The sequence below is a fragment of the Elgaria multicarinata genome, chromosome 4 (genome assembly GCF_023053635.1).
Source record: "Elgaria multicarinata webbii isolate HBS135686 ecotype San Diego chromosome 4, rElgMul1.1.pri, whole genome shotgun sequence".
Taxonomy (NCBI): domain Eukaryota; kingdom Metazoa; phylum Chordata; class Lepidosauria; order Squamata; family Anguidae; genus Elgaria; species Elgaria multicarinata.
In genome coordinates this window covers 22,955,463-22,980,743 of record NC_086174.1, presented here as the reverse complement: position 1 = coordinate 22,980,743, position 25,281 = coordinate 22,955,463, and the positions used below count along the sequence as shown (strand labels likewise).

The following is a 25,281-nucleotide window of genomic DNA, read 5'->3' as shown; positions in this document are numbered from 1 at the left end:
AAAACGTTTTTCAGCAGGCGAGACTCATCCAAGGTTTCCAAAATTCTCCCTTTGCATTTATAAATGTGAAGAAAACACACACATCATCTTCACCCAGCATCGAAACCAGACTTGCACGGCGCAGATTGGGCGGCCGCAATCGTAAAGGTCTGGCGAGCATTTAGAAGACCTAAGGAACTGCAACAGGGACTGGGGAAGAGAAGGAGAGACAGAAAGTGTCTTTAGAGCAAAATCCTAGGCATGTTTAGACAGGTCCTACAACTCCCACCCCATTCAATGTAGGAGTTGTAGGACATTTTTTTCTGTCTAAACATGCATGGGATTGCACCTTTATACTCCTAAAACAACAATCCCTAGATATGTTGGGACTCAGACTCCCATCATTCCCAGATAGCATGTCCTTTGCTGGCTGGGATAGATGGGGCTTACAGCCCAACACATCCAGAGAGGGCCCCAGAGTTGAAGAAGGCTGCCCTACAACCATCAGCTGAGCAGAAGGACCGTGTTCATTTCGTCTTCTTTTCCGATCAGAGAACTCCCACCCCATTCAATGCACAGGATGTTTACATCTCAAGAAATATTTATACAGGCTACCCACACCAAGACGATCCTCCCTGTCTGTAGGGCAACCAAAAGACATGTGCACACAAACAGCACAGTGAGAGGCCAAGAGGAAGGCAGCGGCTAGTTCACTGCGAGTAAAGCATTCAGTTAAGTATTGTCTTTCAGCATGAAAGGTATGGACTTTTGCCCTTTCCAACCAGGCACGTGGGACAAGACACGCAGATCTAAGCCCTCTGCCATGCAGCCTTGCCTACTCCATTATTCCCCCCACCCTTTAAATGGTTTTCAACCTATTTTAAGCCAAGTCTTCCAGCCAGTTCCAGCCTAGTGTTGCCAGCACTATCCAACTGGGTAACAGCCTCAAGAGACATTCTGCAGAACAGTGCAGGGCGTTCAAGTCTTTGTATTATACGTATATCGTGTTCTCGCCTCCACTTTTTACAAACAGAAAAGCCCAAGGAGGTTTCCAGAGGGGGTATCTGCCACGTTGCACAAATCCCAGATGGTCACAAAAGGTGCATTCACAGGACCACGCAAACCGAGAGCATTTAAGGGGCACCTAAAAATGGGGGTTATCCAAATTTCACGCTTTTCACAGGGAAACAAGGTTTGGTTTCAACCTAATGATTCCCCACCCCCCTCCACTTATTTATTCCCAACTCTGCGCTGGGTCTTGAGAATCATGAGTCGCCTAGGACTACAGGCGGTTTGAATATGTTATGGGAGTGGCGTGGTTCCCACTCCCTTCTCCACCCGGAAAAATGGTTTCTTACGTGAGTAAAAATGGCTACCTAGATTTATGTAAAGGCCTCGTTATGTAGAGGATCATGTCAACATCTCCCGCTTCTCTGCTCCACCTGAAGGTTAAGGTGCTGGCATGGAAAACTCACTTTGTGGCTCATTTCATTTATTTCATTTCCATACCGAAGCTTTCTGGGAGGTTTACGCAAATTAAAAACCTTAAAAATACATTATGTATAGTATAAAAAATTGTTTACATACAAACAATATAACCAGACAGCACTGGTTATAACCAGACAGCACCAGACTCACAGATATCTAAACTATTAGGCCGGTAGTGTTGCATGAAGACCCATACATACATCGCAGCGACGTGTAGAACTCTCATTGGGGGCGTTCAGACGATCGTGTAGGGGGAAGAAGCCACTGTGACTTCTCCCCTCGCCCCTGCGCATGCCATGCACATGACCACCATTTGCATAATTCCCTGTGCTCCAGTGTGGGTTGGCGTGTCGACCGAACCCGGCACGTAGCACGGCAGGAGTAGCTTCATACACTATTTCAACCTCTATTTCACGTTGTGGGTTATAGACCCACAACGCCAACCTGCACTGTAGCATGGGGAATTGTGCACATGGTGGTCATGAATGCAGCATGCAGCATGCACAGGAGTGGGAAGAGAAGCCCCTTATACAATCATCCAAACCCAGTCAGTGTGCCTTGTTTTGAAGGAAAAAATGCTCTCGGCAGCAGTAAATCGGTGTTTTTTCCTGTTGAACTAGTTACCTTGCGCTATCATTAATTTACGCTACTGTCATGACATTAGCACTAGCACCGGGACAAAGTTGGACACTGCCCTTAATGTCACTGAAGCGTTTTTAATGGATTTGCTTTTATGTTTTGATTATCATTGTATTTTATTGCTAGTTGGCTTCATCTCCACTCGTATATATATTTTTTCTATACAAAAATATAAATAAATGAGAAATATATAAAACATATTAAAATGGATGGTTTAGGAACGTAAGAAGAGCCCTGCTGGATCCGACAAAAAGCCTCTCTAATTCAACACTTTGTTCACACAGTGGACGAGCAGATGCCCACGGGAAACCCACAAGTAGGACTTGAGTGCAACAGCACCCTTCCACCCATGTTCCCCAGCATCTGGCATACAGAGTCATCGTGCCTTCAATACTGGAGTTAACATATAGCCATCATGCCTAGTTGCGATTCGATAGCTTTCTCTCCATTATTTCCCACCCTGGCTTTCTCAATGGAATAATTCGGTCACAATAGGCATTAATATTGCCTTACGCACCACCCATTGGAATCAAAGGGTTTGTATCCTATCGTGCCCGTTCACTTTCGAGAGGGACCGCTTGTGCAACGGGGCTTTCACGCTTCTAAAAGTAACCAGAAATGAGCAGAAACACTCATTTCCAGAACACTCATTACAGCGAAGCTTGCAGAACAGAGCTCCGCTGATCTGTCCCGATCTGGAAACGAACATTTCTGTTTTGTTTCCAGGGTTATTTTTAGATGCACAAAAGCCCCGCGGCACAAGCGGTCCCTCTTGCGAGCGCAACAGAACCAGCGGAGGAACAGAGGCCGCATTGGATACTGCCCAAAGTCACAGAATATACCACCACCACCCCTAACCCAACTCCGTTGTTTGAATAAAAGGATGGTAGAAACCACGTGAAGGGATAATCGAGTATGGAGCAGCTGTTTTAAATTCTCAAGAAATTTTTAAGCAACCAGAATCCTAGAGGGCGGCTCAGCAGGAGGCAGCTTTTAAGCGGTTGCAACACAAACCAGAGTTCACCCCACCAAAGAGAAGGCCGGCGTCCTGAGAAAGGGCTGCATAAAACGCGCCGGTGGGCACAGAATTCCATACACTGTTATTCAGCCCAGTTGCCAGGTTCTTCCCTTGTGGTCTTCTCTAGCTTTGCCTAATCCGATTCATTATGCCACTTTGAAGATATTACCAGCTCAGTGGTGTTCTCCTGTTCTCAATTCTATCTATTAAAGCAACTCCATTAGAGGTCTCTGGGGTGTGCTAATGCAACGGAGCACGCTTTCTTTCTTGGTCTCTTAAGTTTGCAGGTTGGGAGCAACCTCAGCTCAGGGCAGAAACAAGGTGACCATTTACCGCACAGCGGCTCTGGCTGCACAGGGAGCGGATCGTCTGGAAATTCTAGCCATTCAGCAAACATCAGGACACGGCTTTAATCACTCAAAGATTTGGGTAGAATCAGGGGGATGTGGCAATGTTTGGCTCAGGGCATCAGTGGAGGCTAGAGATTGCTGGCTCCCTGTGTGGTTGAAAAGGCCGCCGGTTCCAAGCACTTCAAAAACAGCGTAAAGCAGGGTTGTTGAACCACTTCCCCCCTCCTCCGAGGGCCAAAATATATTTTGGGGAAGCTGAAGTGGGGGGTTTGCATTCCAAGGGTGGGAGGGGCCAAAACCAAAAAAAGGGGCGGGGGAAATACCAACACATTGGCGCCGTTCAGACAACATGCTAAACCATGCTGCTTAACCACAAAATGGTTAATGGAATGGAATGCATTCCATTAACCATTTTATGGTTAAGCAGTATGGTTTAGCGTGTTGTCTGAACGGGACCAAAGGAGCTTAAAACTCTTACTGTCAGTACCTAAGCTTTATGACAGGCATTTACTTATTTTCCTTTTTTGAAAATTTGTATACCGCTCCATATCTGAAACAGATTCTGGAGCGGCGAACATAGGGTGACCATATGGAAAGGAGGACAGGGCTCCTATAACTTTAACAGTTGCTTAGAAAAGAGAATTTCAGCAGGTGTTATTTGCATGCATGCAGCACCTGATGGAATTCCATTGCAACAGCTGCAGGAGCCCTGCCCTCTTGACCAGACAGGGCCTTTTTTGTTTTGGCCTCTATCCTTTGGAACACCCTCCTGAGGAAAAATCCAGTAGGACCTCTTTCTCTGTTCTTTTCTTTTTAACCACCCAGCAAAAATGCTCTTGTTTGTGCATGCCCTCAGGATAAATAATAATCAAATACATGCTGAAATATATGCTGGTTACTGGTAGTGCTGATGTGATTTATTCCTTACGCTGTGACTACTTTAATACTTGGGACCTTGGGATTTTCCTGCTAAGTTATTTTTTCAGTAATGGGCATTAAGTAATTAACTAGTTAAAAAGGCAGAGAAATGGCTAAGTTCCTTAACTAGTTAAATTTTTCAGCTGTCAACTTTAGTGGGGAAAAAAGATTGGGTCTGTTCAGACAACACACTAAGCTGTGGTTAGGCCGCTAACCTTTCTGCAGCAAAATGGTTAGTGAGTGTGTTTAAACCATAGTTATGCAGCCACCATGGTTAGGAATGGTTCACACCACATGCTAAGTCATAATGTTTAGCTCAAATACTTAACCACTGTGGCTTAGTGAGTCATCTGAACAGGGTTATTAACTTTTAACTTTTCTTTAAAAAGAAATCCAGCTTTCCCAGGGGTTTTCCTGACGTAGCCACTCTCCAGAATTCTATTTGGAATATTTCTTTATTGAAAGCACCATCGGGGTGGTTATGTGGTTATTCTCTCTATCTTCTGATGTCCCATAAGACTCATCTTATTAATAGTTTGATCACTCCCCCCCAACCCCAGATTGGATGATAAACACCTGCTGTCTTTTTATTATTTTGCTTTATATGTATTTTTACACTTGCCCTTTAAGCAGGTTCTGACGACAACTAACAAAAAACTTACACAATCCAACAGAACAAAACAGTTAAAACACACACACACAAAACAACCAGAGCCAGATGTAAAACTGTGGCACAGCAGGGTGAAAATACACTATAAGAATTCAGGACCTCGTCACATATTGTTAGATGATTTATTTATTATTTTATTTATTTAAAATATTTGTTGGGCCACCTTTCAAGGCAGAAGCCCTCCCAAGGGAGATTACAGCAATAAAATATACAAAAACAGTTAAAATGTTAAAAGCGATAAAAAATGAACACAGTAAAATGGCAATAAAAACAACAATAAAAGCCAACAATAAAACCAGCAGCAACAACAAAGGCAACAGCAGCAGTCACACCAAGAGAAGACTGAGGTAAAATAATATGTTTTCAAGACCTTCTTAAAAGTCTGCAATGAGGGAGCATGGCGCACCTCCGATGGCAACTTGTTCCAAAGTTGTGGGGCCACCGCGGAGAAGGCCCTCTCATGTGTGGCCACCTGCCTCACTACTTTCATGGCTTGAGCAAATGAGAGGGGGCCCTCTTTCTGATCCTAAAGTGCGGGCAGGCTGATATGGGTGAAGGTGGTCCTTCATGTAACTTCATCCCAAACCATCTAAGGCAGTGGTTCCCAAAGTGGGCGGTACTGTCCCCTTGGGGGAGATGGGATTGCATAGGGGCCACTAAGAGGCAAGGGGGTGGCAGTGGGGCGCTCGAGGTGGTCTTTTCCGTACCAGGAGTTTTGGTTACAGAAGGAAATTTCTGATCGCTCTCCTGCACTATGGAGAGTGGTTCAGAAGCTCCTAGTTGCATTTCCAACATCATATTTGGTGGGATGTGGTTTTAGTGTGGTCTGCCTACTTCTCCCCAAGCAAACAAATCGACTCCAGATTACTAAACGTGGTGATTTAAGACTCATGTTAAGTGACTTTAAACCAGACATTGGGAAACTGGTATCACTTCATCAAGCCCCTCCATCACATTAAGAATTTACAGAATAGTGACCCTAGTTACCAAATGTGATATCTAATATTCTTGCTAAATGACTAACAGACTTTGAAAAGATGATATCCCTGGATCAAGTTCATCAATGTTTAATTGAATAAACTAAAAACTGTAATTGGATTTTGAATAAATATTCCATTAATTGTTACTGTTTTGAATTTTATTGTTATTATCTTCTTTAGTGGGTCGTTGAAAACCGCTATTCTGAATAATGATTTTTATAAGGTAGGGTACGGGGCACTGGACATGAGTCTGTGGAACCAAGAGGGCGGTTACCTGAAAAAGTTTGGGAACTACTGATCTAAGGCTTTAAAGGTCAAAAACACCACTTCGAATCAAGCTCAGAAACACACTGGTAACCAGTGCAGCTGGCACAGTATAGGCATCACATGATCAAATCGCCTTGCCCCCAGTGACACTCGGCCGGCCGCATTCTGCGCCAGCTGAAGTTTCTGAACCATCTTCAAAAGCAGCCCCACATACAGCGCATTGCAGTAGTCCAGCCTAGATGTCACTAGTGCGTGGATAACTGAGCCAAGGTCCGTCTTCTCCAGATAGGGCCAAGAAGGAAAGGAAGATGGGTATCAAAATGAATTAATAAATAAATGACTAGTCCAAACCACCAAACAGAGGAAGGGTCCAACGTAAAGGACAGGATACCAGTATCAGCCCTTCATGAATGCCTTTCAGAGCAGAAGCGAGCTATGCCACATGCTACAGGAGAGTTCACACGGACTAAAAGGTCACCAGGCAATCTAATGGCAAGGAGGCTCAGAAACTGATCATAAATAGCCATTCGCCTGCCCACCCACCCCAAGACTTCCCAATGGGAAAGCTTCCATCTTGCCAGCCTCACTAAAATGTTCATATTATGGCACACATATCCAAGAAGTAAATAGACTCACACTCCCATAAATCAGAGGCAGCACATGCACGATGCTTCAGGGTAGAGTCCTCTTCAAGAAGACATGCAGATAGGAATAAATCTCGGGCCAACACTTCCACAGATTTGGAAATGCAAATGTGGCTCACAAAAATCAAGCATGCACCTTTCATATTTGATGGATAATGGGAGAAGCGTACTATTTACACACGGAACAACTCAAGTGCGAGAACTGGGTCTTCTGTCCAACCAGTCTTGATATTGCAGCCAGGATTGTCATGGGTTCCTGGGGCCTTTTCACTAAACTTCACCAGGAAGCTTGCAAATTTTCATACTAAAGTTCCAGCAGTTTTAGTAAGTGCTTAAAACCACACTGAATCGCAAGGCATGCCGCCTTCCTCCTCTTATTTAAACAAGAGGCAGCTGAACAACCATTTGTCAGGTATGCCTTGAGGTAGATTCCTGCACTGAGCAGAGCGTTAGGCTCAATGGCTTGATGGGCCCCTTCCAACTCTACTATTCTATGGCTATTTCTACACCAACCTGAAAATCCGGGCTGGTCATGGCTGAGTCCCTGTGCGTCCAAATGATGCACAGGGACTCCCGGGAGGAAGGAGGGACAGGAACGGGTTTTCCCAAGGATAAGTACTCCCTGGGAAAATCCAATTCTTCCCACGGTCTCAGGATCATCCTGAGACAGTGGGAGGTGTGGTTGCCCATCCCAGCTTCTTCCCTCCTCCCCGTGAGTAGGGCAGGGAGGAATCGGGGTCAGGGCTTCTTTTAAAAAAACTCACATCTTGTTGGAGCGCACGTGCGCTCAGCTCCTTTGAAATTAAAATTAAAAATGGCGGGCACAACACCCTCCTTCCTCCCGGGATGTCACTGCTGCATTTAGACTAAGGGGAGGATCCTGCGATCAGGATCTCGTGAGATCCTCCCCCCTCCCCTCCCTCTACACCGGGCTGATGTAGACATGGCCTATGACTCTATTTTAAAGTTTGCAGTTTGAAAGGCCCTTGTTGGTATTTTAAGGCTTTCCCCGCCACTGTGCCAAGCTTGGTTTTGGAGGAAAGCTGAAGTTCTGCAGCAGAATTCCAGCAGATGACTTTAGACTTTACAAAACAAGAGCTGGCCAGTTTGCAAACGTTGAAGACTTCTGCTGCTCATGCTTGTTGTAGGGAGAGTCCAAGTACTGTTTATCGTGCATCCAGCTGGACAAGCCTCAAAGGGGCCCAGCCCAGTTCTAGGGCTGTCGCTGCCAAGGTACCTTCTGCCTCTCCCCTTTTTCCCTGACTTCACAAGCTACAAGCTGCAGCGGCTGCTGCTCCGTGGTAGATAGTGGTACAGTGGTCAGCTTTGAAGGGCAGGCACTCGTCATGGCAGCCCCCATAACCGTTCCCCACCACCAGGAGCATCCAAAAATGCAGGCAGCTGCGTTGATCCACCTCAACAAACCCATTCCAGCAGCTTTCGTCTCAACCAGAAACAGGCCTTTTGTAAAGCAATTGGGTCTGACTTGCCCATTCAAGACCAAGCCACCCCAAAACACTTAGAATTACAAAGAAGGAACAATATGGGCCTAATCTACACCAAGCAGGAGATTGCACTATGAAAACGGTATGAAAGCGGTATATAAAAGGCAGGAGCCACACCAAGCAGGATATAGCAGTATGAAAGCGGTATATGCTATGTGTCAATGGGCCCCAACAGTTGTCAGTGCACTTCAATATTGCCATAAAGCAGTAGTGTGGCTCCTGCCTTTTATATACCGCTTTCATAGTGGAATATCCTGCTTTAAGACCATAGTGTTGCTGGTAAAATTCTTTTCCATCTCCACCTCCAGCTAGTATGAGGACTGCAGCTAAGCTCAGAGGGAACCCAGAAGCCTGCGGGCCCCGGCTCCACTGCACCACTGGTGGCAGAGCGCATGCTTTTCATGCAGAAGGTCCCAGGTTCGATTCCCGGCATCTCCAGGTAGGGCTAGGGAAGAATCCTGCCCGTGACCCTGGAGAAGTGCTGCTAGTCCCTGTTGCCAAACTGGGCTAGGTGGACCAAGGGTCTGACTCTGTGTAAGGCAGCTTTCTATGTTTGTAAGCTTCTAGACAGCTGCTACTTTCGGCTAGCACAGCTGTCACAGTGCCCCCCACCTCCTGTTCTCCTGGGATAAGTAGCCACCTCGTTTAGTTTCACCCACCGCAGCCAGTTCCCAAAGCAAAATGATGCACAAGACTCTGGACCACTACAACAGCAGCATCTTTAAAGAACAACAGCCAAGATCTGCCCCCTTGAAAATGGCGGCTGTGACAATAGGGCTACATCGCTCACTGGGCGAGCCCCCAAGTTTGGCATGCGACCCATGGCATCGCTAGGTAGGGAAGGAAAAACGCCTGCTTCAAACCACTGGAGAGCTGCTGCTGGTCAGTGTCGACAATACTGGCCTAGATGGACCAATGCCCTGACTCAGTAGAAGGCCGCTTCCAATGTTCCTAACATCACGATGTGGCTTCGGAGGGTGGAAGACTCCAAAGCAACCGCCCTGTCGCAGCTGCGTTGGGAAGGGGTGGACTGACAGCCTTCAACATGTGCATCTTCTAATCGTCCTGCTATCCTGATATCACCAGCGGAAGCAGAGTACCCCACATTCCATGGGGGTTTCGTGCACACAGCCCCAATTCTACGTTCTGAGTTTTCCTTTTTGGTAAGCAAAAGAAAATGCCGTTGGTAACGGGCCTGAGTGCCAAAGACACAAATCGGCTTCAGAAGCTGTCCAGGTTGGAGCGCTTTTATCGTCATCACAAGTTATTTTGAAACTATGGAAAAAGAACAGCTTCCTAAAATAGCAGAAGTAATTGTCTCAGTCCATCAGAACAGCGCCGGGGACACGGACACACACACACACACACACAAGTCAGGCAATACCTTGATTTTAGGACCAACAAAAAATATCACAAAATAGTGAGCAAGCTTTTGAGTTGGGAACTCAAATATGGCAGCAATAAACCAAAAACAAAAGCAGTGAGGAAAGCTACAGCATTTGCACACAGACATAAGACAGAATGTGGGAAGAGAGAGAGCAGACTTCGAGAGAGGGGTAGGCAAGCTGGTGCCATCCAGAAGTTTTAGACTACAACTCCCATCAGCCCCAACCAGCATGGCCAATGGTCAGGAAGTATGGGAGTTGTAATCCAAAACATCTGGAAGGCTTCCGGTGGATAAGGCTGTAGTACACGCTTCACAGGTCTCACGTTGCACCTAAGACAGTGATTTGGGCTGGAGAAACATGCAACAAATCTCCCGTTTTTGAGAATATAAAATCCAGCTGTTGCTCACACCTGTCTCCATCCTTCCTAAAATAAAATTAGCCCCATGCCTAAGAGCAGCTTTCGCCAACCTGGGGCCCTCCAGATGTTTCGGAGTACAACTCTTGGAGTTCCTGGCCATTGACCAAACTGGTTGGGGCTGATAGGAGTTGAAGCCCAAAACTTCTGCAGGTTGGGGAAGGCTGTTTTTAGAGGAGCACCATGCCTCCACCTGGACCCAACAGCAAACTTAGCTCTGCTCTCTATCCTCAGAGTTAGGACACAGGTGGGAAAGGTGTGGTCCTCCAGATGTTATTGGACCACAGCTCCCATCATCCCTCTCCAGTGGCTATGCCAGCTAGAGTGATGGGAATTGCAGTCCAACAACACCTGGAAGGCCAGCCATTCTCCACTCTTGCTTGTGGGCGACGCAAGGCAGGGTAACCAGCTGCTCTGAGAACACATGTCCCCCCCCCCCCACCCTCCCGCAAGCGAGCGGAGCCGTGAGTGCTGCTGACCTGTCATGGACACAATCTGCCCTCCGGCCGTGCCTGGGAATCGGAAGACTGCCTGCTGGCCCTGCTGCAGCTGTCCAGGTGCCCCTGCACCCACCGCCTGGCCCTGCTGCCCGGAGAGGGCCAGCGAGTGCGGCTGTAACTGAGTGAGAGGAATGGTAGGGGTCCCGGGAGGGAGTGGAGCACCTGCCGGAAGGAGGGAGAGAAAAAGGCTTTCATCAGGGCCAGCTCTTTTTAAAAACCTCCTTTCAGCCACCACCACCCTCCCCCTCACTTCCACCACGTTTCCTCCCCGTCTTTGACCGCCGGAAGTTTCTGGGAGGAAGAGGAGGACAGGGGCTCTTCCCCAGCTCCAAACCCTACAATTCGCACAGCCAGGGGTGCCAAGAAGGGAACGGCCACGGCAGAGGTCTGGGAAGTTCCCCTCTTCCGGACAGAAGCCATGGGGTGGGCCACAGCAGGGACAGCAACATGACAGCTTCCCAGGAACGTCCTGCATCTCTGGAACTCACTACGCAATTACCCCACAAGCCGTGCTCCCTTCTGAACCAATCGCATTCAAGACAAGCTAGATCCTGCCCTCCAGCCACGCTCCCTTCTGAACCAATCACATTGGAGAGAAAGCAGCTCTAGCATTCCGACCCCAGCCGCTCACAAGCAAGGGAAGAGGAGGAGGGTGCGAGGCCGGCCACAGTACAACAGAGGGATCCACAGGGAGGAGCCAGAAATGCCTCAGTTGGCAACAGGGGGAAACTGACCTGACATGAGCGTGAAGCCGGGGGGCAGCTGCATTAGCCCTCCGGAGGCCACCGCACTGGTTCCAGTGGTTTTCAGCACTGTCCCGTTGGCACTGGTGACCGTGTTGGGGCTGACGCTGGCAGAGACGGGCGCTAGGTAGTTGGTGATGGGGAACGAGGGGCCGCTGCTGACCTGCATGGAGGTGGAGGTGGTGGGCGCCGTCTGGATGGTCGACGTCGTCCCCGGCAGGTTGGTGACCGTGAACGCAGGCTTCAGCGAGTCCTGCAAAAGAAGGGCAAGTGTGAACAGCGCCAAGCCCAGAATCAGGCCCACTCCACAGGGCCAAAGCAGAAGTTCCTCCTTCTCTCCATACTGCAAAATTCAGGGGAGAACACAGGGAGGGGCAGGGCGCAGCTCTCCAGTTAGTGTTGTACTCCAACTCCCATCAGCCCCAGCCACCAATGGCTAGTGGTGATGGGAGTTGGAGTTCAACAACATCTGGAGGGCCGCAGGTTCTCCCCCACATCCTAAACCAAGAGTTCCAGGAGAATCTATCGATTTATTTTATTAAAACAGTGCTATAACCTGCCCTTCATCCTTGAACACCATTGTGGTATACGGACAGAATTATAGGTAATGCAATAAAAACAAAACACCAAGAGCACATCTTCGTCATCAAAGCAAAGAAGGCAGCAAAGGCAACAGAACAGGCAAAAATTGGCCAATTCAAAGGCCTGGGTAAACAAAATGAGGTTTCAGCTGGCACCAAAACAATGGCAGGGTTGACGCCAGTCCCATGTCCATGGGGTAGGGATGGTCCATTGTTCCTGAGGGTTCACACCACTGTGGGCCACCTAGTAGTCCAACGAGCCTGCGAAACAATATGTCAAGGAAGGCGATGTAAGGCCTACGCAACAGAGATGAAGGCAAGTCATTTCAAGGAACCAGGCCAAGTGCTGGTCAGGCCAAGCCCCCAACTGCTGGAGTGATGGCAAATGCCCAAAGCAGCTGGAACAGGTAGGCAGGAATGGAACAGTCTGGAAGAGCAGAGGGCTAGTGTGCTCCCTTCGGTGAAAAGTTAACCACACTGAGGGAGTTCAGCACATTTTGGAGCAAAACAGCAAGCAAAGGCACGGGATTGGCTCCCTGGGATCAAGTGATTTCCAGAACCAGGAGGGTTCTGGTCTGTGCTGTTTGCATCCTGGCTTGAACAGCATGCTGCTCCTTCCTCCAAACCATGACCCTATTAGCACAATAGTACAGGTTCACTGCCTGGCAAGTCAATTAGGGCCAGTGGTGGTTTAAACTTCAGTCAAATCCTAGCAGCAATATTGCCCAGCCACTAACTGCATTCCCCAAACAGATTCCGGTTGACTGGGTTTGCACAACAGGCTAACCCACACTCAGTGGTTAAGTGTGGGTTGTTGTAGAACCGTGGGTTGTTTGTTGAACTGTGGGTTAGTGTGTTGTCTGAACCCAGGACATTGTCTGCAGGGTGGCTTGTTAACCAGGCAATGTAGGTTGTTTTTCTTCAAAAAAGTCACCTTGACAACCCATGGTTTGTTCTTGAGTTGTTCGGGGTGTTTAATAAGCCACACTGCATGGTTAACAAGCCACCCTGCAGAAAATGTCCTAGGTTCAGACAACATGCTAACCCGCAGTTCAACAAACAACCCACATTGCCACTGAATGTGAGTTCATAGAGGCACAGAATAGTAGAGTAGGAAGAAGCCTATAAGGCCATGGAGTCCAACCCCCTGCTCAATGCAGGAATACACATTAAAACATACCTGACAAACGGCTGTCCAGCTGCCTCTTGAATGCCTCTAGTGTGGGAGAGCCCACAACCTCCCTAGGTCATTGGTCCTGTTGTCATACTGCTCTAACAATCAGTAAGTTCTTCCTGATGTCCAGCCAGAATCTGGCTTCCTGTAACTTGAGCCCGTTATTCCGTGTCCTGCACTCTGGGATGATCGAGAAGAGATCCTGGCCCTCCTCTGTGTGGCAACCTTTCAAGTATTTGAAGAGTGCTATCATGTCTCCCCTCAGCCTTCTCTTCTCAAGGCTAAACATGCCCAATTCTTTCAGTCTCTCCTCATAGGGCTTTGTTTCCAGGCCCCTGATCACCCTTGTTGCCCTCCTCTGAACCCCTCCAGCTTGTCTGCGTCCTTCTTGAAGTGTCGTACCCAGAACTGGACACAATACTCAAGATGAGGCCTAACCAGTGCCAAATAGAGGGGAACCAGTACTTCATGCTATTTGGAAACTATACTTCTATTAATGCAGCCCAAAATAGCATCTGCTTTTTTGCAGCCACATCACACCGTTGGCTCATATTCAGCTTGCAATCTACAACAATGCTAAGATCCTTCTCGCTCGGGAGTTAGTGTGTTTTGTGATCAGCCCTTTGCCAAGGTTATTGGTACTGCTGCCCACAGCAAAGCCCCGATCTTACTATGATTTCAAGTACTACTGACCCTCAGATTTGGAGGGTTTGCAAGCAGACTCCCCATGTTCAGAACACACATGTGCACAAGCGCCCATCAGAAGTGGAGGCCAATGCACTGTCACTCCCTCCCTACGGCTGCTTCCTTCCCTTTCCCACACAAGCTTACCTGGTAGCACCAAGTGTTCGGGAATCTTATCAGGGGATTCCATTAGGCCCTAGAGTAGAATCCCAGGCGGGAAGCCTAATCCAGCCCTCCTTCAATTCCACTCCAGACCCCTCTGGGTTTCCAAGGCGGCCCCTTTCCCACAACTGTGATTGTATGGCGGGTTCCCAGGTCTTGTGCCATTTTCTCCCATTCCAAAAGACTGAGATGCCTTCTCCTAAGGCTTAGTAACTGGCTAGAAGAGCTTAAACCATCCAGAGAGCTTCGGCTATTGGGCAGTATAGAAAGGCAATAAATAAATAAATAAATAAATAAAATATGCTGGTATTTTGGGCCTGCCCATCACTGGAACGCAGCTCCAAAATGGAATTTGGTCTTCGACATGAAAGAGATTCAACTCCTCTGTCCTAAAGACTGGCACCCAAATCCATCCCCCAAACACACGTCTTCTATGAAGCGTTTGCCTTGGCCCAGGATGTCCTCTGCGCAGCTACGCCTGTTTGGAAAGTACATGGCCTAGGCCAAAATGGGCACCATCCTCAGGCAAGCTTGACCTTTGATCTCTCTCTCTATTAAATAAGCCCAAGGGTCTCCCAAACACACATCATCACCACCATTTCCTGCATTGAGCAGGGGTTGGGACTCGATATCCTTGTAGGCCCCTTCCATCTCTACTTATCTATGATTCTATGATCACCACCATCATCATTATTTAAAGGCAGTGAGAACAACTATTCTGGCCTGGTTCAGACAACACGCTAAACCATGCTGCTTAAACACAAGCAGCATGGTTTAGCGTGTTGTCTGAACCAAGTCATAGAGAGACAGTGTATGCAAGTTCAAGGAGCAAAGGGAACAACTGTGCATCAAAATGTCTTCAATTACCAAATAAAAGCTTTGCGAGAAAAAGAAACTGGACTTCCTTTGCTTACAAAGCACTCGCTACTAGAAATGGCTGCTGCCCAAAGCAGAGCACTTTCAGAGTACACCCAGTGCCAGAAACGTAGTGTGGGGGGGGGGATAAGAAAGGCCATAATCAACATCCTTGTGAGTCTTCCCTGCTTGCTCCAAGCCATACAAATCATTCAACACCAAGAGTGGAGGAGAAACGGTCCCTAAGAGCTAAACACGCACCGCCATTCTAATTCTCGTGAAGCCATCTTCGGGCTGCAGACAGGAAGGATGTGGGATTTTTGTTTTGCCCTCCTACACAGGACAGGAATCTACTGGCAAATAAGAGATCGGTTTGGCAAGTGATAAATCGGTGTATATATGTACAATCAACTACAAGGCAGAAAAAAGGACACCGTCCTCCAAGATAAATCGCCAAATTCAGCAGCGCCAAATTTTGTTCTGGGCCTCAGATGCTCAAAGCAACGCAGACACCCAAAGCAAAAACCAGATCCCCCAAAGCACTGCTGTGCATTTTCCTTATCCATTAATAATGTTCCCACCCACCCTGTTGAACAAAGCATGCAGCCTTGGCTTTATCTCTGACCACTTCCCCTCTCTCTTTTGTTCCTCATACTCATAATCATGGGGCTTCCCAGTTTGCATCATCGCAAAGACTGGTCATCTTGGTCCTCTCTTTCCTAGACTACTGTGATCTTCCCCCGAGGTCTTCCACTGTTTCATCTTGATATCCTGATGCCTACTCAACACTCTGCTCCCAAAATCATTCCCCTCTCTTATTGCTCAGATCATGTAATGCCCCTCCTTAAACCTCAACACTGCCTTCCTGTCTGCTCCTGGATGCAGCACAAACTCACCTTCAGGGCCATTCATGGCTTTGCCCCTCTTATCTCTGTGCTCTTATCTCCATATGCATCCTTCCCTGTGAGCTTTACTCCTCCAGTTCCACCATCCAAGGGTCTCTTGCTCCCTCAAAAGCCTTTGCTGGTCTCCTTTCCTGCCCTGCATGCTTGGAACTGCCTCCCAGAACAGCTGCGTGAAGTCACCCTCACATCCTTCAGAGCCCTCCTGAACACCCATCTTTTCCATGAAGCCTTTGGTATAACACCCTAGTTCCTTTGTTACAACTCAGTCTATAGCATAGGAGAGTTGAACCCCAGAGCGCCACGTTCCCCTTCTCCAACAGCCAATCTTTTGGTGGTTTCACAGCTTTTCCATGGGTTATTTCCCCATTCTGACAGTAAGAGCTTTAAGCTAAAATACGCTACTATTGCTCGTATTTTGTCCCCACCCACCACTGGAACACAGTCCCTGACAGCTTCTCTAAAACTGAATTCAGCCCTTGAGATGAAAGAGATTTGACATCCCTGCTATAGCATGTGAAACTGACACGATGCCCCTGCCTCCACTTTCCTCTCTTCTTGTACCCTATGAAGTACCATGCACACAGATTGTGCCATATAAGTTACTAAATAACCACCAGGAGCAGGGCCTTTTCAGTTGTGGCACCAACCCTATGGAATGCTCTCCTCTGAGAGGTCTGCCAGGCTCAGATACAGTATGGTTTCAGGCACCAGGCCAAATCCTGGTCCTTCCAAAGAGCTGTTGGGCTGGAGCAGCATTCCCCAACCTGGTGCCCTCCAGATGTTTTGGACTAGAACTCCCAGGATTCCTGTGCGTTGTCCATGAAGTCTAAGGCTGATGGGAGTTTAAGTCCAAAACACCTGGAGGGCACCAGGTGGGGAAGGATGGGCTAAACCAAACGTGGTGTTTTTAAATGTATTATTCCTGGTTTGTCTTTTGTTCTCTGCTTTAGGTAATTGCTAAGTATATTTTAACTGTTGCTGTTAAGATTCTAGATTCCCCCCCTGTTGCCTTTTTAATTTTGTTTCGATGGATAGCCATTTGATCTGTTGTTGGTCACCTTGGCTTATTTTTACAAGATAAGGCAGGATATAATTTTTGGATTTTAAATAAATAAATAAATGAATAAATGAGCCGGTGTAGTAAAGTGGAGAGTGCTGGACTTGAATAAAGGGAGCCCCCGTCAGACATAAAACGAACTGGATGCCCATGGCTCATTCACTCACTCTCATTCTGACCTACCTTACAGAACTGGTGTAATCATTAATATCAGGGCCAGGGGTGGGGTGGGAGACACCATGAGCACCACATTTAGCTCCTTGCAGAAAGGGTGGGATGTTAATGGAATGAAATAAATAACTATGAAAAATAGAGATGGCCACACCATTGCATTCTCACAGCTTAATACACAAATTCTAGAAAGAGAATGCAAGAGATTGAGCTGGTTCCCAAGTAATAACAACTCAGAGAACAAGTTGAGTATGGGTTATCATGCGAACCCTGCACTATGGTTTAACTATGTTAAACCATGAATAACCCAGAGTTCACAACCCAACAACAACATGGGTTCTTCCTAGGTTCACTGTTAACACCCCATAGTTAAACCGTAACACAGGGTTTGCACGTAACCCACGATTCAACAACCACCAATGAGAGAGTGGAGCAGCTATGCCAAAGTTAGAGTTAGAGTTAGAGCATTTTTGTTTAAGAGTGTGGGCTTGCATGCGTGGAAACTTAAAAAGCAACGAAACTTGGCCTAAATGTTGCAAAATCTGATTCATCTAACTGTTCATTTTAGGAAAACAGTTCAAATGCTTTCACTATACGCAGCGAAGTAAATAATGCCTTTGCGGACACTGAAACTCCTCGAATGGACATAAACCAATTGCAAAGGCACAATCTCTATCATCGAACACAATTTTTTGTGAACCGCCCAGAGAGCTTCAGCTGTTGGGCGGTATAAAAATACAATAAATAAATAAAATAAATAAATAAATAGGGCTTCTATAATAAAAACCAGCATGGTGTAGTGGTTAAGGTGTTGGACCGGGACTCGGGATGCCTGGGTTCTAGTCCCCACTTAGCCATGAAGCTCACTGGGAGACTGTGGGCCAGTCACCAACTTTCAGCCTAACCTACTTCATAAAGCTGTTGTGAGGATGAAATGGAGAGGACGTGGGTCACATACACTACCTGGGGCTCCTTGAAGGAAAGGCAGGATATAAATGTAGCAAATAAATAACAATGCAAGGTCTCAGGGAGGGATGCATTGCGTCTGTGTGTCCTCTGCATCCAAAGCCACGTTTCAACAACCATCCCCTCTGTGGGATCCTGGCCGGTGAGGGCTTGGTCACCTGGCATCCTGGGTCCAGGGCAGGTTTTGCCATCAGTGCATCAGCATCCCCTGAGAAAGCATCATACTACTCCTCATGAGTAAATAGCAACCAACCGCTTGCATGTGAGAAGATAAAGGGAGTTCTGGACACCAGCTCAGTTGGGGGGGGGGGGGCGCTAAATCAGCTTCCTTGGGGCTTCCCGGGTGCTGAGAATCAAGCCTGCTTCCTCTGCATAGTCCCATCCTGGTTCGGCTTCTTGGTCACACTAGAACGTGACCGAATGTTGGAAAACGGATTCCTAACACGCAGAGAAGCCACGACTTGTATAGGCTATTTTACTGGAGGGCGAAGTGCCTCTTGGGAACGAGATGTTCAGCTCCTTGGTCCCTCGCTCCACCCTGCTGGTCTGCATCCCTCCACCTTCCACGCCCGGAAAGGGTTAAGCATCCTCATGTTGCCAGTGCCCTGGCCCACCCCGTTGCAGACTGGCGAGTCCGGCGCTCCCATGTGCTTCTCCAGGCTCCTGACCTGACAGGCTGCCAAAAACAAGGAATTCACAGCTCGACTAACATCTAAAAAAGGAAAGGCAGCCCATTTTGGAGAGAGGCAGCCAATCCAGAGCACCCTTCCCTGCTGCATTGCGTGGGGTGGGGGAGAAGAGGAGGGGAGGGGAGGGCTGGCCAGCAGACGCCTGCCCCCGATTCCTCTCCAGCCCTGGCACCAAGATCTGTGTAGATGGAATTAGGAGGAGCATGTGATAATGGTGCATAGTCAGGCAAATTAACTTTCCATTATCTCAGCTGCAGCCTCCTCCTTCTCACTCGTGAAGGCAGACCTGTTACCCACCACCAATATACCACCCACCAGAATAGGGACAGCAACTGCTTGCCTTAGGGCAAAGGGCAAGAGAAGGGTACAATTTTATGTGCACACACACACACCATGTCATCATGTTTATGGGAGTGGAATAGGTTAGCATTTGAACTAGGTTAAAACTGCAGAACTCAGAGAAGGAATGGGCTCATGGCATAGTTGTGGAGCACTATAATTTTACTGATTATATTTTTACTCCCACCCTTCCCCCCACCCCCCAAGGACCTCAGGGATGTACACAGGGCTCTCCCATCCCATTTTAACTTCACAACAACCCTGCAAGGTAGGTCAGTCTCAGGAGAGTCACTGGACCAAGGTCACTAAGTGAGGTTCAGGCTTCAGTATGGATTTGGACTCAGGTTTCCCTGATCCTAGACCAGGCTTCCTTAACCCATAATATGTGTCAGATACAGCACATTGTTAAACTGTGGGATTCACCACCACAAGATGTAATGATGACCACCAATCTGGGTGGCTTTAAAAGCAGGTTGGACAAATTCTTGGAGAATCATAGAATAGCAGAGTTGGAAGGGGCCTACAAGGCCATCGAGTCCAACCCCCTGCTCAATGCAGGAATCCACCCTAAAGCATCCCTGACAGATGGTTGTCCAGCTGCCTCTTGAAGGCCTCTAGTGTGGGAGAGCCCACAACCTCCCTAGGTAACTGATTCCATTGTCATACTGCTCTAACAGTCAGGAAGTTTTTCCTGATGTCCAGCTGGAACCTGGCTTCCTTTAACTTGAGCCCATTATTCCGTGTCCTGCACTCTGGGAGGATCGAGAAGAGATCCTGGCCCTCCTCTGTGTGACAACCTTTTAAGTATTTATCAGGCTATCAATGGTTAGTAGTCCTTATGGCTATGCACTACCTCCAGTATCAGAGGCAGTAAACCTATGTGCACTTGTTACTGGGGAACATGGGTGGGAGGTTGCTGTGTTGCACTCATGTCCTGCTTGTGGTTTTCCTGTGGGCAGCTGGTTGGCCACTGTGTGAACAGAATGGTGGACTAGATGGACTCTTGGCCTGATCCAGCAGGGCTCTGCATAGGTTCTCAACTCCGACCAGCTCTGGCTGGCATGGGCACAGAGTTGTAGTCCAAGACATTTGGCGGGTACCAGGCTGGGAAAAGCCAGACTTTGGGAAAGGCACTCTAACCCCCACCCTCCCTAGTAATCAACTGGCTATGAAGCTGATGGGTTCCGTGTCATCTGCCCAATCCTACATAAGGAGCAGGCAAGTAGTTTGTTCACCAGTTGGTGTGCAGTGCAAAACCTCAGAACAGCCACGCACCTAGGGTGACTAGACATAATCCCCAGACACTCAGGAAGAGAAGCTTACAAAAATAGATGTGTTTTTTTCCTTTTTAAGAACACAAACCACTAATAAATATGTATATGTAAAGTAGCATTTTTTAAAAAAGAACCCCCCCCCCAGATGTGTTAGACTACAAGTCCTGTCATCTCCAAGCAAAATTAGACATACTGGCAGTGGATGGTGGAGGTTGTAATCCAACACATCTAGCAGAGATCAGGTTAGAGAAGGCCAAGCAAGTCATTTCTGTGTACTTCTTTGCATGCCACCACGGGGCTCCATTTTAATTCTTGTGTTAAGCTGTGGTCCCATGACGACCAGAGCTCTCCCTCCTTGGCTACCCACCATATCTGATGCTGCTATAGTCCATCACTGCAGGTGACTCCCTCATCCCAATTCCCATGCACCCAGTAGAAAGGAGATAAAAGAACCTTATCCAAGAGGACTCAATCATACAGTGACTGAAGGACCACTGGACATACTACAAGAATGGGTATTGGATACATTTATTTCCTCAGAATGTGCAAGGTCAAGGAACTGGAGCCAATGCCAGGTTTTCACCAAAGGCTTCTGCATGCAAAAGGGACTGGGGAGAAAACATGCACACATTGGTCAAGGACACCAGCATACGGATGAAGAACTAATAGAGCCCATGCAAAAGGTCCCCAGGTCCAATCTCTGAATTCTCAACACAGGACTAGGAACGGATCTGGCCTGAATCCCTGAAGAGCCACTGACAGCCAGTGTTGACAATACTGGGCCAGGTGGACCAACGCGATGACTCAGTACATGCATGATCCTCAAGGGATTCAAACCTGGTGGGACCTGTGTGCTCAGGCCTCAGGACTCCCCTCAGGCAGAGAAGGGGATATGGGTAACCACATCAGCCCCCACAAGTGGCCCACGTGACAAAGGAAGCATTGCACACCTTCAGAAAATCACTCACCAGAATTGAGTGCCCTGGCCCTCCAGCGAGCAGGATACTCAACAGAAACACACAAGACACCCCCATATAGACACTTCCCCCTAAACGCACACACACACACACACACACACACACGGCTCCCATTTGCACTGTAGGTCAGAAAAGTTAAGAAGCAGACGTCTCTTGAGGTGGTGGTGGAAGAAGCAGTGGAGGCTGGTGGCACCAATGTCAGTTGGGTAGTAAATCCGCTCCAGGTTTCAGTCAGAACTCTCAAGGTGCTACCCAAGGTGCTGGATTTAGCAACTTTGATAACTCCATTAAGAGTTCTGACTGAAGCCCGGAGTGGATTCACTGCTCCACTGACATCAGAGCCACCAGCCTCCACTGGGGAGAAGTCCTGCTACCACCTACCTTCGCCACACCCCAGGGCAAGCGAGAGGAGACCTTGCCTCTCTCCCAACCCCTCCGCATGTGCCAAGGGAAGGGGCCAAGGCAGTGGCGATCCCAATTTATTGGTTTGCTTATTTATGGCCTTCATCAAAACAGGGCAGTTTACAATAACTGAAAATGCAACACCCAGATTAAAAATTACAATACACAAAAACATGGCTGACAAGTAGCAGATAAAAAGGGTAAGTAACAACACTGAAAAACGCCTGAGCAATCAGGGATGTTCTAGCTTGGCCTCTAAAGGCTAACGTGGTTGGCACTAGGCAGAGGGAAGATGAAGACAAGACAAAGAATTTTCTTAAAGCATCTATGTTCAGCTCTTCAGTCTGGAAAGCCTCTCAGAGTGATTTACATATCAGTAAACACAAGACAGTCCCCTTCCTCAGGCTTACAATCTATAAAGACAATACACAAAAGGATCAAGCGGAATGGAGGCAAAATGAGAACAAGAAAACTCAAGTACCACTTCTTAATATTATACCCTTCTTATCATGATTAGCTGTAATGCAGCCAGCCATCACAACCAAGTGAAATGGAAACACTTCCAAGAGATGTGGGGCCCAAAAATGCCAGTTTCTCAGATGAGCCAATGAAATGGCCCTACTTCCCATGTTCCCCTCTTCTACAGCCTGATGGAATGTCTACTGGATAGCAATGGGGGAAAGAGGCTTCTTGGAGAAGGCAATCCACAGTTGGGATGCCACAGAAGAACAAGCCTTCTCTCTAGGTGGACAACTTGTGGTCTTCCAAATATTTTGGTCTACAACTCCCATCATCCCTACATGGGAGATGTAGGCCAAAACACCTGGGGGACCACAGCTTCCCCACCCTGCTCTAGCTGGTATCAAGCTCCCCTCAGATGGAAGGGGCACTTCAAGGAGGACACTGGGACATGACTTTAACATTGTAGGCAGGATGGTATGAAAGCAGGTGCTCCATCAAGTACTTGGATCCCAAATCATCTGCGGCTTTAAAGGTCAGCATCAGCACTTTTGAACTGTGCCTGGACAGGAATACACAGCTCTTAAAACTGATGAGAGATGCCTCGAATGAGATGCCCCAGTCGAAAGTCTGGCAGGTGTATCCTACACCAGCCTTCCCAAACCTGGTAGCCTCCAGATGCATCCTGCCCAGTACAATTTATTTATTTATTTATTTATTTATTTATTTATTTATTACATTTTTATACCGCCCAATAGCCGAAGCTCTCTGGGTGGTTCACAAAAATTAAAACCACAAAAAACATCCAACTCGTTAAAAACACACACACAAAAACACACAATGCATTACAGTAGTCTGAAATGGGAGGTAATGAGAGCACACGTAGCCAAAGTTGTGGCCACACTATCCAAGAGAGGCTCCTAAGCCAAGCCTTGCGGACCCCCAAATGGGCATCATTAAAGCAACCCAGCTTTAATGCTGCCCATTTGAACCTGCAAACCGTGGGTCAGAAATCACTTTGTCAGAATCTGTTAAGTCTTCAAGGTGCCGCAAGGCATTATGGGCTGTATCCAATGTTAGTCCTACTTAGAGAAGACCCATTGAAATAAATAGCACTTGTTAAACTAACATTGGAAATAACCCTCTGTTGCAGCCTTCCCCATCATGGCCCTGCTGGCTGGGAATGATGGGAGTTGCAGTCCAACACATCTGGAGGGCACCATGTTGGGGAAGGCTGCTCTGCCATGTTTGATGTTACCGATTAACACAGCTTATTCCCCTGGCATTCATCTCTCTTAAATCTGCCCGCTTTCTGCTTGTTGTATTTCAAAAGCTTTGTAGCACTGGATGCTTCCAGACGAGTTTTTTTTTCATGCAATCGACACGCCTCATTCACAGAATTTCACAGGGGCAACCAGAAGACGATGTAGTCCATTTGTAACCCTCCTGTGTTTTTCTATTACTTCAGTTGTTTTTTCTCCCTGTAGAAAATCCATTAAGGCAGAAGAGCTGCACGCTGCCCTCTGATTGGTAGCCTTTGGTACCCCTCCATCTGAAAACACCCAGTGTCTATTTAGACTAGCCTTCATTTACGATTATCCTGCAGCGAATAGATGTTTGCATTCATATGGTTTCAGTTCCCACAACATGTGGCTGTACCATACTATTCACATGTATGTTTCTACTTCACCTTAAAAAAAACACCACCTTGTTAATTTGCACAAAGGCATCAAACAAAACATCATATGGAATTGATGGGGTTCAGATAAAAAAAATCTGACAGCAGCCAATGCATGCCTTCAAATTGACCAGAGTGGGCGCAGGGAAGATAGAGGTGAAAAAGCAGAATAAAACAGCAAGGGAAGGGCTGAGGGGGAGAAGCAGAGGAAGAGCATTTAAGGGAGGAAGAACTGTTCAAGTTGGACCACCCAGGAACATTGGATTGTTATCACAATGAGGTTCACACCTGGTAAGTTAGTTTCCTGTCACTTGTGTTTCATTAAGAAGACACTATAGATTAACTTCCCCACAAAAAAACCTCAACACACAGAAGGGAGGCAAAGTTGAGACAAGACATGTGACTTAGTGTGAAGATAAACTAATCCTATTAATAAGAGCAGAGGATCATGTGAAAAAGAATCGGTTCAACATTACCCTAAGGCGTGTGGTTCTTGGTCCGTTAAGATTTCATAGAACTTCCCCCACCCCCAGAACATAAGAGACAATGGAGCAAATTATCAGTACACAGATCTGCAACGTGCTCTCTTTTTAAAAAATCTCCACTGTAGGAAGGGCAGAGCAGGAAAATGATTGGAGCACTCTACATTTGGGAAACGTCAGGCATAAAAGCAAAGGCTGATTGAAACAGGTGTGAGAAAGTAGTGGATTCTTTCCACCGCCCCAGACAGTGCACTAGATTTTTCTCCAAATCCTCACACACAAACACACACATCCAAATCCCACAGCTTTTTAACCCCGAGTTAGAAGGACACATGCCTGCTTCCTTGTCCTGGGTAAAAGGCCAAATTCACAAGATGTATTCATACTCTTCAGAAATTTTGACATTATTATTATTATTATTTATTTATTTATATAGCACCATCAATGTACATGGTACTGTTCATAGTAAAAGAATAAAACAGCAACACCCTGCCACACAGGCTTACATTCTAATAAAATCATAATAAAACAATAAGAAAGGTAAGAGAATGCACCAAATAGGCACAGGGGACAATAAAACTAACAGTGTGAAAGTAAGAACAAAGTCAAGTTCTAGAAGCTATAGAAAAAAATAAAAGTTTTTAATTGAGCTTTAAGTCTGCTTATTTTATTAATTAATTGACTGATTACATTTTATAACACCCAATACCCGAAGCTTCCATCTGGGCATCGTACAATGAACAATACAAAAGATTTTATAATCCACCTTATGCACAGTTGCCTAACATCACTGTGTTATAAAGTGCACATTTTAAAATACTAAATACAAGCACTGCAGTATGTGTATGGTCACTTCCATACAGAAAGCTGCAGGTCATCACATAAGACAGAGGAAGATGCCTTAGAACAGGTTAGATTATTT

The 25,281-nt window shown here is 47.1% G+C and overlaps 1 protein-coding gene across 2 annotated transcripts in view; it reads right to left on the bottom strand.

The window, feature by feature from the left end:
• SRF (serum response factor) overlaps window positions 1-25,281 on the bottom strand; it is a 77,806-nt gene that overhangs the window by 15,775 nt on the left and 36,750 nt on the right. The window contains exons 3-4 of one of the 2 annotated variants that reach the window (XM_063125547.1): window positions 11,496-11,757; window positions 10,741-10,923 (exon numbers count right to left, since the gene is read on the bottom strand). In XM_063125547.1, coding sequence (XP_062981617.1) covers window positions 10,741-10,923; window positions 11,496-11,757 — 445 coding nt within the window. The remainder of the gene's footprint in view (window positions 1-10,740; window positions 10,924-11,495; window positions 11,758-25,281) is intronic. The other variant, XM_063125548.1, reaches the window with a different exon arrangement.